Here is a 17,084-nt window from a genome sequence, read left to right on the forward strand (position 1 = left end):
ACTTGGCAATTCCATAGGTTAAAAAAAATAGCCTACCAGACTTTTAAAAGATGTGTTCTTTGAATATATTATCTATAAGGCAAGTTACTTTTTTTTTTTTTATTTTGCGGTACGCGGGCCTCTCACTGTTGCGGCCTCTCCCGTCGTGGAGCACAGGCTTCGGACGCGCAGGCCCAGCGGCCACGGCCCACGGGCCCAGCCGCTCCGCGGCACGTGGGATCCTCCCAGACCGGGGCACGAACCCACGTCCCCTGCATCAGCAGGCGGGCTCCCAACCACTGCGCCACCAGGGAAGCCCAAGGCAAGTTACTTTTGACAAGGGTGATCAACTAGGAAGTTTACAGATTTCTTTTACCATATTTTGACATGCCAGCATCCATCAAGGACAAGACCTTTGGTGAAAGGGGGTGTAAGATGCTCTAAGGTAAAGGAATCACTGAATTCCTGAAGCTCTTCCAATAGAAAAGTGCTTTGGAAATGACAAGTGTACTTAGGAGGAGGATGCGTGGCCTCAAAGCAGAGCTTCATAAGGGAGGACTCTTCGTAAGGAAGCTGGGCAAGGGGTTCTTGCCCCTCCGCCTAAGTGTTTACAAGCACTGTGCAAACCGCAGTGCCCCTCAGTCCAGAACTTGGTCCCTAGGAAGCCCCAAGAAATATTTAGGCTTTACAAAAAAAATAAAAGGTAGCATTTTAGACATACAGTTCAACCACTTGGCCCATTCCGTTTATTTATTTATGAAGTTCAGTTATCTATTCTATAAAATTGTTTTCTTTAGTATGTCTTTGCAAATTTTAATTCTTAATCCTATTAAGGACTATTGTTTTGTTTTCTTTCCTTTCCTTACTGTTTGTCTGTGCTGCCCAACGCAAAAGGAGATTCTCAACTGGTTGTGTTCAGGTAGACTTTGGTCAGAGGGCAAGGTTGTCTCTTCACAAGGTATTAAGTCCCTAGCCTCTCTGTTCAGGGGTGATAGCAACTGGCCAGGACTGTGGATAGCAGTTGATCCACACGACGGGCTGCAGTGGAAGCTGTACATTTAAGGTCAAATGGCTGCTGAGCGCCTTCCCCTCCACGACCTGGAGCTCTCGGAAGAAGTTGGTCCTTTCCCCGCAAAGACTCCTTTCCTTCCAGCCTTCCCCTCCCACTTCAATTGCTCCTCTTCTTCCTTCTCTTCTAACCCCAAACCCCCAAGCACACGTTGGGAACTTGTATGTGATTTCATTTGGCTTTTGTTTCTGCTTTGTCATGAGTTGAGGATAGAAAAAGCATGACTGGTGAGAGAACTGAGGGTAAGAAGGCAGATGACTATCTCAGTATGTAACAGCTGTTCGACGTCTGTGTACGGCCCGGGAAGATCATGTTCCTCCAAGGGGAGAGCCACTGGGCAGGAAAGGAGGCCCAGCCAATCTGGCTGACAAAATCAGGCACGGTCACTGTCACAGGCGATGTGCTGCGACCAGCGGCACCTCCCAGCACCTGTGATGCTGTCCCTCTGTCGTCGTAGGTTTGAACATAACATCATTCCATTGACTTTTCAAAACTTGAATTTGATAAAACTCTCTTCAAGATTTCTAAATAATAATTTCAGTAGGGGGCTTCCCTGGTGGCGCAGTGGTTGAGAATCCGCCTGTCGATGCAGGGGACACGAGTTCGTGCCCCGGTCCGGGAGGATCCCACATGCCGCGGAGCGGCTGGGCCCGTGAGCCATGGCCGCTGAGCCTGCGCTTCCGGAGCCTGCGCTTCCGGAGCCTGTGCTCCGCAACGGGAGAGGCCACAGCAGTGAGAGGCCCGCGTACAGCAAAAAAAAAAAAAAAAAAAAAAAATTTCAGTAGGAATATCAGTTTAACTTATTCTTAGTTAGTTCATATTACCAGTTTATAGCCCATCAGAAATTTGGGCAGGTTTAGCATTTAGAGGTATCATTTCACACATATATTTAAAATATCTCTTAGTTCTCCAAGCATTCTTCGTGAACAATTATTGTACTCTTTTAAGGTCATAATTAATTCATATCCTTCCCACACCCTTCAGAATCTGGCTCAAAGGAGGTCACTCTTGATCTGCAGCTCTGCTAGAACTGATCAGAGAACCTAATAATGTGGAAAGCTAACTTTGCAGTGCTTACGTATAACTTTATTTCTCTACATCAGCGGCTCTCAACCTGGGCTACCTATTGTTTAAAAAAATCTCAATGCCCAGGCTGCACCCCTGACAGATTGGGTCAAGCCTCTGGGAGTAGACCAAGGCATCAGTATCTTCTTAAAACTCCTCAGTTGATTCCTATGTGCAGTCACAGTTAGGAAATGCTGCTCTTAGGGCTTGCCAGGTTACAGATTTCTGAGAGTTTAGTTAAGAGCACATTTGAGCTTGTTATCTTTCCTTCCTGGGAATTTCTTGAGAAGCAGTAGAGAATTGTCTAACAGAAAGCTACTATTTTTTTTTTTTTTACTAGTGCTAAGAGTTTAGACGAAATCACAAGGATTTGTGTTTTAATCCCACCTCTGCAAACAACAACAATATAAACACAGGCAACTCACTTAACTTCTCTGAACCCTAGTTTCACCCATGTCTAAGTGGAAATAGTACCCACCTTCTAGAACTGTTAGCAGTATTAAAGGAGATTACATAAATATTCAACATGATGTAATAATATGTAGCATGATGTATGAAGCATAGTAATGATAACAAAGTAAATATGTCACTACAATCCTTCTTTTCAAAATGAAAGCTCCAAAGAGAGAATAAACGTGAATCCCAAGGTTATTGTCAAGATTTGTGAATGATGATCAGTGCTAACACATTAACATTTCTTCAGGATGTGGGACCACTTGAATGGAATACTCATTTCTCTTAGAATTACTTTAGGGCCAAAGGTGATTTCTCTTGTCCATTGAAACATTCTTTTAAGAGATGTTTTTAAGAGTGTACTACTCTGTCTGTAGGTTTAGGCTAAAAAAACATCACAAGAGAGTAGGAAGTATTTGTAGTTTGGAAATGACTGTGTGTGGCTCATCAGAGAGGACCTCAGAGTGTATGGTAACCATTTATTGCCTTCATAGTGAGACACAAAACAAGTTTCTACTGGGATTTTCAGATGTAATAGACAGGTGCTCATTTTAAGGTTAGACCAGTACCTCTCAGACTTGGAAAACCTGAGCATGGCTCTAAGGAGCTGGACTTGAGGAAGGTTGAATGTCTTCAGCCACAGTGATAATAGCTAAAGCAGGAGGTGTCTGAGAAAGAGGGAAGCAGCCAGTTGTATTACAGTCCTTCTTGCCTCCACAAGAGAAGTTACCCACTTTCCCACACTCACTGTGACATATCCCATTTGCTAAGAAAAGTGGTTTATGTCATTCTTAAACACTGCTCTGAAGTTCTGCTATATATTGAATTTGTTTATTATATCAATATATCAACAGCATTCAGATATTTACTATGGTTACTATTTTTCCCTATCCATCCTCTAAATTAATCCATCAGCTGGGTCCTCTGCCTCAGATTCTCTCACAAGCCTGCACTCAAAGTGCCAGCGAGGGCCGTGGTCTCATCCAAAGTCTGAAATGGGGAAGGATCGGTTTCCATGCTCACTTTCACGGTTGTTTCCCAGGACTCAGTTCTTGGACGGTTGTTAGACTGAGGGCCTCAACGTCTTGCTGGTTGCGGACCAGAGGCCACCCTCCATTCTTTGCCCTGTGGTTCTCACTAACATGGCAGCTTGCTTCAGCAAAACCAGCAAGAGACTAAGTCAGCTAGCAAGACAGAAGTCACAATCTTTTGTAACCTAATCACAGATGTGACATCCCCTCAATGCTATCATATTCCATAGGTTCGAGGCAAGTTACTCAAGGGGAGGAAACATTCAAGGTTGTGGATAGGGATCCTTCAAGGAGGATTCAAGGAGGCAGGGATCCTTGGGGCCATCTGAGAGGCTGTCTGCTACAGCACCTAGCAGCACATACCCAGCCATAAAAGAAAGAAGGAAGGAAGGAGAGAAGGAGGGTGCAAGGAAGGAGAAAGCAAGGAGGAAGATAGGGAAAGGAAGGCAGGCAACGAAAGACAGACATTAAAAAAGACAAAAAAAGTAGCTTTGCTGCACTGCGCCTACATTGGGATTCCTCTGTGGGCATGTATTTCATCACATTAGCACCACAACCATGAATTTCCTATTTCTTATTTAGAATACAGGATAATATGGGGCTTTCTATATATCTGGAGTTAAAAGGAAACAGAATAAACAAGAATAGTAAGTTTAAGCAAGCGAAATGTGTTTCAAATTAATTCTTTTTAAGTTTTTTTTTTTTCCCCCAGCTAGCAAAGTTTTTTTTTCCCCTTCATGTTTCAACTTTTCAGATTAGGTTTATTATTCTTGCCATTATGTGGCAGGGTTATTTCACAGGGAATATAGGAACCTGGATGGTGTTTGCATTTGGTGTTCTTTGGTGGTTTGGGCTCCAATGCCAAAATTATGTTTTGATTCTGTAGATCGTTATTAGTGGTTGTATATGTCACTTAATTGTAAAAGTGAAGTTGTAAAGTACCTTGGATCTCATCTATTCCAGGCTCTCTATTGAGAAAACTGAGGTCCAAATGACTTGAGAAGTTCAAGGCTAAATAGTGTCAGAGCTGGGACTACATCACAAATCTCTCAATTTGAAATCTGGTGTATTTCCTCTTCTCACATTCTGTGCAAAACAAACCAGAAAGTGCCATCCTCCCCTCAGCCCTGCAGGCGTTAAAACATGTTAGTTGTGGTTTAAATGTGGTTTATTTAGCACTGATTTTCTGGAAGGATCTAAAAGATAGTACTTCCAGTGCTTCAGCTAATAGAAAAAGGAACTTTTCCAGGAACTCTACTGTATAATAGATGCTTGCCTAAAGAAACACACACCTTTTTCATTTGTAATAGATCACACAGGCTCCAGTGCTTCAGTGCCCTGAGTGGGTTCATAAACATTGACCACAGTCTCCAAAATGGCCATGGCAGTCAGAAGAACAATGAAAATTGATACACAGAAATTGGTTTTACCTCAGACCAGCTGCACATTCATTCGTAGATGCAGAGGAGTTTGGCTAATATCCTAACACACAGGAGTCTTTCTCCACTTCCCAAATTAGAATTGACACGTATATATATGCACAAGTTGTTGAAAGTAGGTCTCTACTTAATGATACCTATTTAATGGGTTTACTGGCTGAATCTTTTAAAAGAATGCGACTTTTTCTCAAACATCTGTAAAAAGAGAGAAGCCTCTGTGGTTCTCTGGGGCCCACCTGGTACCAACGCAGCCATCCATGGTGGGCAGCTGCCACCATGCACGTTGCTGGGCACACTTCAGGTGCCTGCCTGGGTTTCTCAGAAGTCGGGTGAGGACCCTCAGCCCCTGTGCAGGTGCAGCCTAGAAGTTCAGTGGCATTAACACCTCCAGGGCAGCCCTCCACCGATGGGAGTTGGTGGATAAATGCCCTGGGCTCCCATCATTGTCGAGGACCCAGGGAAGGCACACTCTTCACAGCTTCTCAGAGGGACCTCTGTGGGGTTGGACCCCCGTCAGCCACTACGGGCACAAGCCGAAGAGCGTACACTTTTTTTTTTTTTTTTTTTTTTTTTTTTTTTGCCGTATGCGGGCCTCTCACTGTTGTGGTCTCTCCCGTTGTGGAGCACAGGCTCCGGACGCGCAGGCTCAGCGGCCATGGCTCACGGGCTTAGTTGCTCCGCGGCACGTGGGATCTTCCCGGACCAGGGCACGAACCCGTGTCTCCTGCATCGGCAGGCGGATTCTCAACCACTGCGCCACCAGGGAAGCCCGAGCGTACACTTTGTTAGCTGTTTTCCACTCCCCACGTCCCTCTTTCCCTTTCCTGGGGTCACCCTCCAAATGAACTACCTGTGCCCAAATCCTCATCTCTAGCTCTGGTTTCTTAAACAGGCCCCAAGAAATAATGTTGGAAATAAAGACAAAACGGTTTGTCGCTGGAATCGGGGCTGACAGAGAAATAACTGGCAAACCGCAGTTCTGTAGCTGTGACCCAGGAAAAAAGCATTTCTAGAAGAAGTGGTTGTTCGTGACCGCTTTAAGTATGTGTTTCATTAGGACCATCGGTTACCCTCCCGATATCACGCCTTGCCTTTTCTTTTTATTCTGCAGATTCTTCCGGGAAGCCTAAATTCACCAAGTGCCGTTCACCTGAACTAGAGACGTTTTCATGCCACTGGACAGATGGGGTTCATCATGGTTTGCAGAGCCCGGGATCCATACAGCTGTTCTATATCAGAAGGTGCAGGCTTCATGCCTTTCTGACTTCTCTCTTCCACGGATTTCTCATTAAAACGTATTGAGTCACATGCAGTGGTAGGATCGGAAATAATCTATTTTGATGACCTAAATCTACTCACCCATTCATTTATTCAAAAATAGTAATTAAGCCCTTACTCTCTGTTGGGTACCATGTTAGGCCCTGGAGATACAGTAGTGATTACAAAAAGATAAAAGTCCCTGGTCTCATGGAGATTTGTTTCCAGTGGGGGAAGACAGACAAAAAAAATTTCTAATTAAAATATTAAATGTCAGCTGGCAACATGGTTAAGAAAAGTAAAGCCAGAGAGAGTGTTAGCACTGTGTAAATATATGCATGTGCTTGAGAGTGTCTGAGGATGAGCGTGTGAAGGTATGAGTGAGCATGTTTGTGAGTGCAAGAATGTGTGTGAGTGTGTAAAAGTGGGTGCAAGTGTGACTGCATGAATGTGGGAAGGTGGGTGAGTATGCACGTGTGATATGTGTGAGAGTGTGGGGGGGTGTGGTTGTGCATGAGTGTCTGTATGTGTAAATGTGCGTGAGCATATGGGAGAGGGAACAAAGTGAGTGTGTGTGTATGTCAGGAGCTCAGGCGACATCTTAAATGAGGAGGTCATCGGAGGCCTCTCTGTGGTGCATTATGGCGGAGACATAAATGAGGTGAGAGAGGCCATGTGAGTATCTGGGGGAAGGACTGTCCAGACCGAGGAAATTGCAAGTGCAAAGGCCCTGAGGCCAATGTGGCAGGTTGGAAGAAAGCAGGAGGCTGGATGGTACAAGGTGGAAGACAGGGAGAGTAATGGGGGAGAAGTCAGGGGGTTAGCAGGGCCAAACTGAGACAAACAAGCCTTGCAGGCCACAGCACAGCCTACTTTCTCTGTGGTGGGAAGCCATAGGGGATTTTTAAACTTTTTTAAAGATGTGTGTTTTGAAAGACTGGTTCCTATGTAGAAAATAGACTGTGTCCCTGTTAAATTAGTTACATTCAGTGAGGGACTGTGATACTTCTCTCTTCCATTTTTACTGGTGGTCCTGTAAAATCGCAGGGGAAGAGTGAAACAAAGATCTTTCAGCATAATCACCACCCGAGTCGTTTATTTCTTACCCCTCACCTGGCACGATTTCCATTTCTGTTTACTCTCATGTTGTACCTTTTTGCTTTTAGAATTTTAGGCTCAAACGCTCTGTCATCTCCTCTTTTCCACCCAACCCCCAGGGAAGGCCTAAGCCAAGATGCAGGATTAGTGGAGACCCCTGATCTGGTGGTGGTGGGCATCAGTCCAAGGATGGTGCTGTCAGTCCCCCAGAGGAGCTGGGAAAGGAAAGGTAGAGGCAGCAGGCAGTTAGGGCATGAGCTCAGGGCCAACCATCTCGCATTTCAGCCTGGCTCTGGCCCTCGCTCACCGCTCACCGAGTGATGGTGGGCAGATTAGCCAGTCTGTCAACAATTCAGCGCCTCATTTGCAAAATGGAGATAACAGGCCTTGCCACATGGCTTCTTGTGAGGGTTCTGTTAACTCAGCCATGAAAAACACTTATCACGGTGCTTGGTGACAAGCATAGTAAGTACTGAATAAATGGTAGCTGCTATTCTTATTATTGGTAGCGTGATAATAATTGAAAATAATTATAGAATTCTAATTGCTGGGCTACAAAAGTGATTTTTGATTCTTTACTGCCTACGACTATTGGTGTGCTCTAAGACCATTTGTAATGCAGAGCTGGATGCTTAATTTGCAAGTAAATACTTCGAATGAGCAACGAGGACTGGCCTTAGTCACCTTCCAGGTGTGTGAGAGGTCTCTCAGGTGTACCCCAAAGGGCACACAAAGATGAGATGGTTGGGCACCAAATGTACTTTTTTTTCCCAGCAAGGCTGATACTGCAGAGAGGTAGGGGCCGGTTGACAAAGCTGATGTGTATACATACGTTTGGACAGGAAGCTAAAATGTCTGGTAACACTTTTGAACATCTTCTCAAATGATTGTTAAATGAAGAGAGCTTTAGTAGGTTCAATTTTCATACTTGTGCTTCAGCAACTTAGAGCTCAATCAAAACAAAATAAGTTATTCATACTGGCACAATTAACTAACATGAAGAGAGAAATAGCAGTTGGGCCCACTTTATGAAAACAGATTTTCACCACCCTAATAGTCACCAGATTTGAACCCGAGCAAAAAGATCCAAAAGGATGCAGGCTTCACAAATATATATTTGTCCCTTACCCTCATCCAGCAGGGCCTCATACCTTTGCCTCCAGGCCTTCTCTGCACAGCCCACGCTTTGCAGCATCCCTAGTCCAGACCCAGCCCTGTGCCAGTAGAGATGCCACTGAAAGTGTGACGAGGTGGGGGGAAAGTCTTGGATCTATTCAGAAAGACATCGTCAATTATTGTCCTAGTAGAGTTTGGGATCCCAGGGGAAGAAACTGTCACATCCTCAAACCCCCTAAGTACAACCTCATAATTAGGGCCCACCAAGCTGGCAAAATCAGTGTTTTGTGTTTTCTCTATAAGCATTTAACTATTTTGAATATCTTAGCCAAAATAACATGAGCGCCCAGCCTGGTTTCTCTGGAAAGGGGAGAATTCAATTAATTAGGAGTATCAGGAATATACATTATCAGGACTGCACCACTTAGAGTACAAATGTGTTGCCTTCATGTTTCCCACTTACGCAAAGAGGAAAATACAAATGCATTTTCTGACTCTTGTCATTGTTTCTTAGAATTCAGTTCCCAGGCAACTCCTGGGACTATAGAATCGTGACTCCCCATCCCTGATACAGAGATGAAACTGTGACATGATGTCATCCAGAACCGGAGCACTGGAGGAGGGGAGGAGCAGGAGGGGGCTGATGCACTCCCGGCCTGGCCTTGGTAGCTAAAGCACAAGGGAGTCTAAACACGTCAGGCCCAGAGGACGGGCCCAGAGGCAGCTGCAGGCTTGGCTGGCTCTGCTCCTGGCCAGGTGAGCTGGGGGAAGAGGCAGCCAATTCAGAACAGTCTGTGCCACCCTGTGATGGAGACCGTGCCCAATTCAGCCTCTGAGCTTGGAGGGGACCCAGCAAGGATGCAAATCACAGGCCTGGCAAAAAGAGGCTCTGGGAGCCTGTCAGCATGCTCTGCTCTCAGCCTTTTGCCTGCAGATGGCTCGTTTGCAAAGAAGTGGGCTTGTGAAGACTCAGTCTCAAAGATTATCTTTCCCCCAACCCCACCAAACCCCCTCCCCAAATTACCCTGGCTTTTGAAAAGAAAGTGTCCTTTCCATGCAAGGTGGTGGGGGAAATTAGAAAGGAGAAAGAGCAGTTTTACTTTCTTTTCTTTTTTTAAAGAAAATGTTTAATTTTAAGCCTAAAACGCATGATCTGGAGATAATGAAAACAGTTGCCCTTAGAACATAAATGATGTTTTTTTTTTTTTTTTTTTTATTTCTCTTCCAAGCATCTCTTCTGCTCTTTATTCTGATTTTTATTGATAGGCTCTTTCTATAGTTCTCACCTCTATGTCACAAGCCAGTCTGGGAGCAAACCTAAAGCACTTAAGTGTGGGGAGTAGCTTCCATAAGCGGGCTTTGGTCATCTGTAGAGAAATTCAGCCCAGTGAAGGCAGTCAACAGAGCATCTGTTTTGCGATTCCATTTGTTTTTTTTTCTCCAAATTTAATAGTTTAAAAAGAAGTGTTAAATAGGTATTTAAAATAAAATTCAACTTCAGTTCATGAGGGAGGGGGCTGCGAGTTGTGTTTTGAACTAGCTCTTCCTGATCCATTGTGCTTAAGATAAGTGCTTTAAGTTGTTTGCTCCGTGGAGCTAATGGGTTGGGGACAATCTAAACAGTGTTTTTCATGCAGTCCCCATGGGGACCAGGGTGCTGACAAGCCAAAGTTGAGAAACTGTGTGAAATACACAGAGCTCACCTCCCTATGACAAATCCAGACCTGCCAAGCACTGGCCTACATCTTTAGAATGTTTTAATACTAACTTTAATACCGTCAGTTATGCTAAATACATTTGATAGGTCCTTTACTATTATATGGAAGCCTCCTTTCCTGGGCAATCTCTTAAACCATTCTCTTTACTATACTCTTATTTTGTTTGAAAGCCACGATCAAATAAACCATACTATAGTTCAGTGACCCACCTATCGATATTTCTTTTTTAACTTTTTCCTATGCTAAACACGTACACACAGTACACACGGTTCTTACTTCTACCCTCTACCCAGTTAATTTTCCCATCGGAGATGAATCTCCCTCTCCTCCAAGGGTATGCAGCTTTGAAGAGTCTCAACCAGAAATTAAGCAACAGTTCACCGTCCATGATAACCCCAAGTTCTTTCCAACAGCTGATGAACAGCTGTCTCAAGGACCCCCTGATATTACACAAGTTTCCTCCTAGTGCCAAACAGACCAGCTTGGGAAACAGCTGTAAAGAAGGAAACATGTGTCTTCTCCCAGCTCTTCATCCTGCCTTCCCACAGCCTGCAGGGTCCTTGTTGCCCACTGCTGCCCAGCACCCGCCCCCTGGGGTGATGCTCACAGACGTCCACAGTCTGGCCCGCCAGCCCCAAGCGCCTCAGCCGACACAAGGTCATTCCTACCCCCTTCTCCCTCAGCCACAGATTACCTGGCTTTATGTCTCCTTGACTTATAAACCCCCTTCTCGGCCGATAGCCTAGTGAAGAGTAAGTAAATAATCAATTACCCCACCTAAGGAGCAATTCTAATTTAAGAAAGTTTTTCCCAATTATTCCATTGCCTTCTGTTCCCTCTCTTCCTTTCCCCATTGCCACCTATTAAACTTTTACCCATCTTCAAGATTGCTAAAAACACCACCTCCACCTTGAAGCCTTCCATGAACAGCCAGAGCAATCATTCCCTCTTCTAACTCCAGTGAGTACTATGTGTAAACACTTAGCCACACTGCTTTGTAATACAGTTTCTCGGTCATTCCCCTGAGGCAGGAGTAATTCACATGAATCCCGCGTAGTATCTGGCACAGCGTTTTATATATAATCAATGCTTATGAAATATTAGCATACTGAATAAAGGAGACAAAAAAAGAAAGTACTCGGATGGTAATTTCTGAGTTGTCTTCTAGCCTGAAGGTAGTGATCAAGTCTTATTAATCATTATAGCCACACAGTGCTAGTGCCAGCTATAATGCTTACATACTGCTTGCATTGGAGACACCCAATGATGGCTTGCTGAATTCACTCATTCAGTCAGGCAAGCAGATGGAAAATGGGAGGAGAGCTGTGTCACATTGTCTCACATGTTTGCTCAGTTCCAGCTGGGATGGACTTGAGTCTGAGCGATCTTTTGATTGCTCTGCATTTTTGTTCAGGTCCCCTTAGCAGCTGATCAGGGAATATCCTTTCCCCAAACTGACGTCCTCCCACAGTGAACTTCCTGGCATCTCTTTTTTCTTCGACACACATCCTGCTGTTGTTCTAAGTCATCTGGGTAAATGATGCTTTCTGTAGAGTGGGATAGAGGTGAATAACTCTATGGTAGCATTTAAATATGGAGATGTAGCTTTCCTGATTTCTTCCGTGTTCTCCATGTATCCATCTATCCTTCATGACTTGTTTTGTTTGTTCTTATCTGATCCAAGATATAGGAAAAGATGAACTTGTTCTCTGTAGAGAAACCAAAAAGGAACTGATAGGCAAACACATTGATTCAGTTCAGCCCATTTTTGTTTTCCTTTTTTTGATATTATAATTAAATGTCCATTTCTATTTACAAAATGGAGAAGCAAAATGCTTTCTCAGTTTGGAGAATTTTTTTTTAAATTTCTGGGTTCGTGGCTTTTGTCTCTTTTATGAGTAGAGGGGAAAATCCTAGGACTTCCCATGTTTCTTAAAGGTTACCTGGATGTCCAGCATGTTTGAAATGTTCCCGTGGCTCTTCATGTAATTAAGGGAAAAAAATCAGGAGAATGGGCGGGAGTTCAAGGCAACAGGAAACCGTCCCCCACAAACAATGGACAGCTCTGGGGAGATGGACACAGGATGCAGCAGTTCAGAGTAGGGCGGTAGCCAGTTTTCCACTTCAGGGCCCCCCAGATCTCAATGTCGCTCAGCCTGCAGAACACCATCAATGTGCTGCCTCAGTTTCTTCCACCATAAGTTGGGGGAATACCCGGGTTTAAAGACTCAGCTATTGGGCTTCCCTGGTGGCGCAGTGGTTGAGAGCCCGCCTGCCGATGCAGGGGACACGGGTTCGTGCCCCGGTCCGGGAAGATCCCACGTGCCGCGGAGCGGCTGGGCCCGTGAGCCATGGCCGCTGAGCCTGCGCGTCCGGAGCCTGTGCTCCGCAACGGGAGAGGCCACAACAGTGAGAGGCCCGCGTACCGCAAGAAAAATAAAAAAATAAAAATAAAAATAAATAAATAAAGACTCAGCTCTTCTCTGGGAATCTCTATAGTTTGGGGGTTGACTCTCTGCAGTATTTTAATAAAGGAACATTTTTAAACCTTTATAAGCCTGAGAACCTTCATCTACAGGATGCGGATAATGAAGCGCCTACCAATAAATCACTTCATTTAGGAGCTTGCACATTATACGCAGTCAGTGAAGGAATGCTGTTAGTATAGGCAGAAGTACCAAATGGCCTTCCATCAGCCTACAGACACTGATCATCAACCCACAGATGTGCTACTTCCTGGAAACGGTGCCACTGAGATACTTGCTTATAACATATCTGTGTCCCAGTTTATTGACTGCCAAGCACCTTGCTTTGGCTTAAGCCGTGGCATGATTTGGGGGAAACAATTCATCCTTTTTTACCCTCCATTTCAGGAGCACTCAAGAATGGACTCAAGAATGGAAGGAATGCCCCGATTACGTCTCTGCTGGAGCAAACAGCTGTTACTTTAATTCATCTTATACCTCCATTTGGATCCCCTACTGTATCAAGCTAACTAGCAATGGTGACCCTGTGGATCAAAAGTGTTTCTCTGTTGAGGAAATAGGTAAATCACAGGTTTGTGTTTTATTTGACATGGCTTTAGATTAAATAAGTGGGGAAGGCTGCAAAGTCCAAGTGTATGCAAATAGGAAGACTGTGTCATTGCACTCTGTGGAGGGATGGAAGTCTCCTTTACAGTGCCTGAGATCAGCTGGTGAACAAGGGAGAGGACAGAGGGGGCTGGGGTGGGCTCTAACATGAAAAAACTCTGGCAGTAAATGTTGTAAAGAAAAGAATAGGAGTCTTATGGAGTCTTTTCCTTGAGAAGGTCTCTAAAGCTGGATTGTAGTCTTGTGTGCCACTGCAAGGGACAAACTAAATGCACTCTTAAGATTCCTTCTCTCCTGATGATTTGGTGTGATTATTATATTCTGACCTACTGAAATACATTGGCCTTGGTCTCTGTCATTGCTATAATAAATGCCTAGATTTTCTTTACCACAAGGCATAATCATTCTGGAACTTTACATTGACAGAACAGCCAAAATCAGTTGAAAGACATGTTTATGAGATCTCAAAACAAACACTGGAGGTAATCAACTCAATGAACGAAGTGAAAGATCCAAGCAGCTTATCCCTTGCTCATCATGTGGACACAGGGGAAATGAAACAAAACAAACAACCATAATTGGAATATTCATGTTTATACTATAATAGTATAAACAGCTAAATAGAAAGAATCAAAGAAGGACCATGAGTAGCTGACATTGGTGCCTCAGATGTATCCACAAAGCTCATTTGTTGCTTATAGGAATTCCTTGGAGCCTCTCTCAGATGTGTCGTTCTTGTGTGTGGTTTCCCAGGCATCAGCAGACCGGAAGAGACAGAGAGAGTGTGGGTAGAAGTTGCGGATGGAAACAAGTAAATCTGATAGCCTGACTTTGAGGGAGAAGATTGAGAAAACTGTACCAAGCAGAAAAGAGAACCCAATTATATTATAGAGGAACTATTCGTACATATGCCCTAACGTCAATAGATGTAGCTGTCTAGTGGCTAAATGGGTAGTAGAAAGACTACTGTGTCAAGACCTGTGTTCTAACCCTGTCCCTGCCAAGAGCCAGCCCCACTCGTTTACCTGGCTGACTTTCACTGAGTGCCTGCCATGAGCCGGGCACTGTGCTGGGTGTGTTGGCTACAGAACGAGTGAGACGCAGTCAAGTAGGGAAACCAGGCAGGTTAACAAGTAACTGTGATACAGCACAATAGGTGCCGGACTCAAGGTGTGTGGGAGGCACAGCAAGCCAAGGTTGCGGCCAGAGGCGTGAATGATTGACTGGGCCTGAGGGATGAGAAAGGGCTGCACAGAGATGGTGACTAGTTCAGTTACTTCTTAAAGCATCAGCAGGAGTCACCAGTTATACAAGATGGACTGTGTCTTCCAACAGCGACTAAGTTCCAGAAGTGACAAACAGCACAGAATGTTCCCAGACTCGGGAGCAGTTTGGCAGGCCTGACTCGCTGGCCAGAGAAATCATCAGTTGATCTTGTGTACCCCACAGAGGAATTTGGACTTTACCTTACTGCCCAGGGGTACATTTGAAGATGCTTAAGCAGGGAAACGACCTCGGGATATTTATTGCTAACACTTACAAAGCATTTCCCATAGATCGGGTAGGATAACTGTGTGGGATAGGTTCTATTATAATCCCCATTTTACAGATGCTGAAACTGATCCGCAAAGCAGGGGATCAATGACTAGCTCAAGGTCAGACAGCTGGTAGGCAGAGCTGAGATTTGAACCTAAGCAGCATAGCTCCAGAGCCCATGCTCTTGACCTCAAAGCCACACAGCGTGGTACTATTGTCTCAGGGAAATTTATCGTGCTGCAGTGTAGAGGGTAGATTGGAACAGCACAGACTAGAGGTACAGGGATTGGAAGACTTTGTGATAATCAAGGCAAAGATGATGACAGGCAGAGTTACCATGAAAGCAGGGAGGGAGGGAGCTGAGAGTGAGAGACAACAAAGAACCGAGGTGAACCTAGATCTGAAGATGACAGTCACAGCCTCAGCTTCCTCATGTATTATGAATGTATTCTACCAGACCTCATACGGCTCGTCTTCGGATTTAAAGTCACATATTACTTAGGCATTTGTCATTCATTCAGTTTATTCAGCCAATCTTTGAGTCTCTTCCTTGGACCACAGGCAGTGTTCTAGGGCCTGGGGACAGAAAACATCTGCCCTAGTGGGACATTTTCCCAGTGAGGGTGGAAGGAGACCATGCTGGGAAGAGAGATAACATCGGGAGGGAGAAAAGCACGCTGGAGAGGTTGCAATGGTAGCGTTATCAGACGTGGCTTCACGGAGACGGCGACACTTGAGTAAAGAAGGAAATGAGAGAACAGTCACATGTCTACCTGAGGGAAGAGGGCACAGGAAGGGTCAAGATCCTGAAGCGGGAGCATGTCTTTGCTCTCTCAAGGGACAGCATGGGGGTAGTGAGGGGAGACACAGAGAGCGAGGAGGAGTGTGGTCATAGACCAGATCCCAGAGGTCAGAGGGTCAAAGCTAAGGTACCCTTTAAGCCATTGTGTGACTTTGGCTTTCATCTGGAGTGAGATAGGAAGCCTTTGGAAGGCTTTAAATGATGAGTGATATGACCACCATGTCCAGAGTATTGAGGGCTGTGTTGAGAATAGACTGAAGGGGGACAAGAGAGGAGACAAGAGACTAGTTGGGAAGCTAATGCAGCAAAAAAAAAAAAAAAGATAATGGCTAGGACCAGGTTAGAGCCATGCAGGTGATGAGAAGTGGGTGGATTGGGGGAATATCTTGAAAGTACAGCTGACAGAATGTGGGATGGTGAAAAAACAGATGAGTCTGGGAAGAGTTGACCATTTTTATCCTGAGCAACTGGAGGAATGGAGTCACCATTAACAGAACCAGGGAAGGTAGAAGAGGAGCAAGCTTCAGGCAGAAGACTTGCCTTTGAATGCATTCAGTTTCAGATGCTTTTCAAACATCTCAGAGTGTTTCTCACACCGTAATGTGTCACCTAGGGAACCTAGAAAAAGGCATAAAAGTAAGGAAGAGGTTATTATTATGCCATAACGGTGGTACTGAGCCTTCTCAAAAAGGACCCTGTTCTATATCCTCTATTTAAAGTAGACAGGAAGATTTGTAAGATGCAACATGAGTAATAAGTTTGAGAAAATTTTGCATTAAAAACATTTTTATAGGGTTTCCCTGGTGGCGCAGTGGTTGAGAGTCCGCCCGCCGATGCAGGGGACACGGGTTCGTGCCCCGGTCCAGGAGGATCCCACGTGCTGCGGAGTGGCTGGGCCCGTGAGCCATGGCCGCTGAGCCTGTGCGTCCAGAGCCTGTGCTCGGCAACGGGATAGGCCACAACAGTGAGAAGCCCGCGTACCACAAAACAAAACACAACAAAACAAAACAAAAAAACATTTTTATAGTTCAGTCATATAAAGGGTTAAGCTTTGGTTTTCAGAATTCGTCAGTCCCCAAGAAATCCAGAAAGATGAGGTATAACTGTCATGATGTGGGTAGCTTAGCTATTTTGCAAATCCCTTCAATTTAATTTCCAAAATGTGGTAATGATTAGTCAAATTGGGACTTTCTCATTTTTTAGAAAGTAGTATCCACTCCACAGTGGTCAGTAGCATGCAGTTAAGTAAAACACAGAAAACACTGATTCATTACCATTTGAGAGAGCAGTGTAGTGCCTTCATTTTATATCTGAAGAAATGATCACATGTGGCTAAGAAGACAAGCTAAGGAGTATTTACTGAGTGTTTGGAAGGACTGTACGTCTGTAGCCGTACAGAAATGGCAAAGACAAGAAATGAGAAAGAAAA

At 44.7% G+C, this 17,084-nt stretch overlaps 1 protein-coding gene across 11 annotated transcripts in view; it reads left to right on the forward strand.

The window, feature by feature from the left end:
• GHR (growth hormone receptor) overlaps positions 1-17,084 on the forward strand; it is a 290,708-nt gene that overhangs the window by 248,321 nt on the left and 25,303 nt on the right. For all 11 annotated transcript variants that reach the window (XM_067030927.1, XM_067030930.1, XM_067030931.1 and 8 more), the window contains 2 exons: positions 6,148-6,277; positions 13,099-13,271. In XM_067030927.1, coding sequence (XP_066887028.1) covers positions 6,148-6,277; positions 13,099-13,271 — 303 coding nt within the window. The remainder of the gene's footprint in view (positions 1-6,147; positions 6,278-13,098; positions 13,272-17,084) is intronic.

This window comes from Kogia breviceps, chromosome 4 (assembly GCF_026419965.1).
Source record: "Kogia breviceps isolate mKogBre1 chromosome 4, mKogBre1 haplotype 1, whole genome shotgun sequence".
NCBI lineage: Eukaryota > Metazoa > Chordata > Mammalia > Artiodactyla > Physeteridae > Kogia > Kogia breviceps.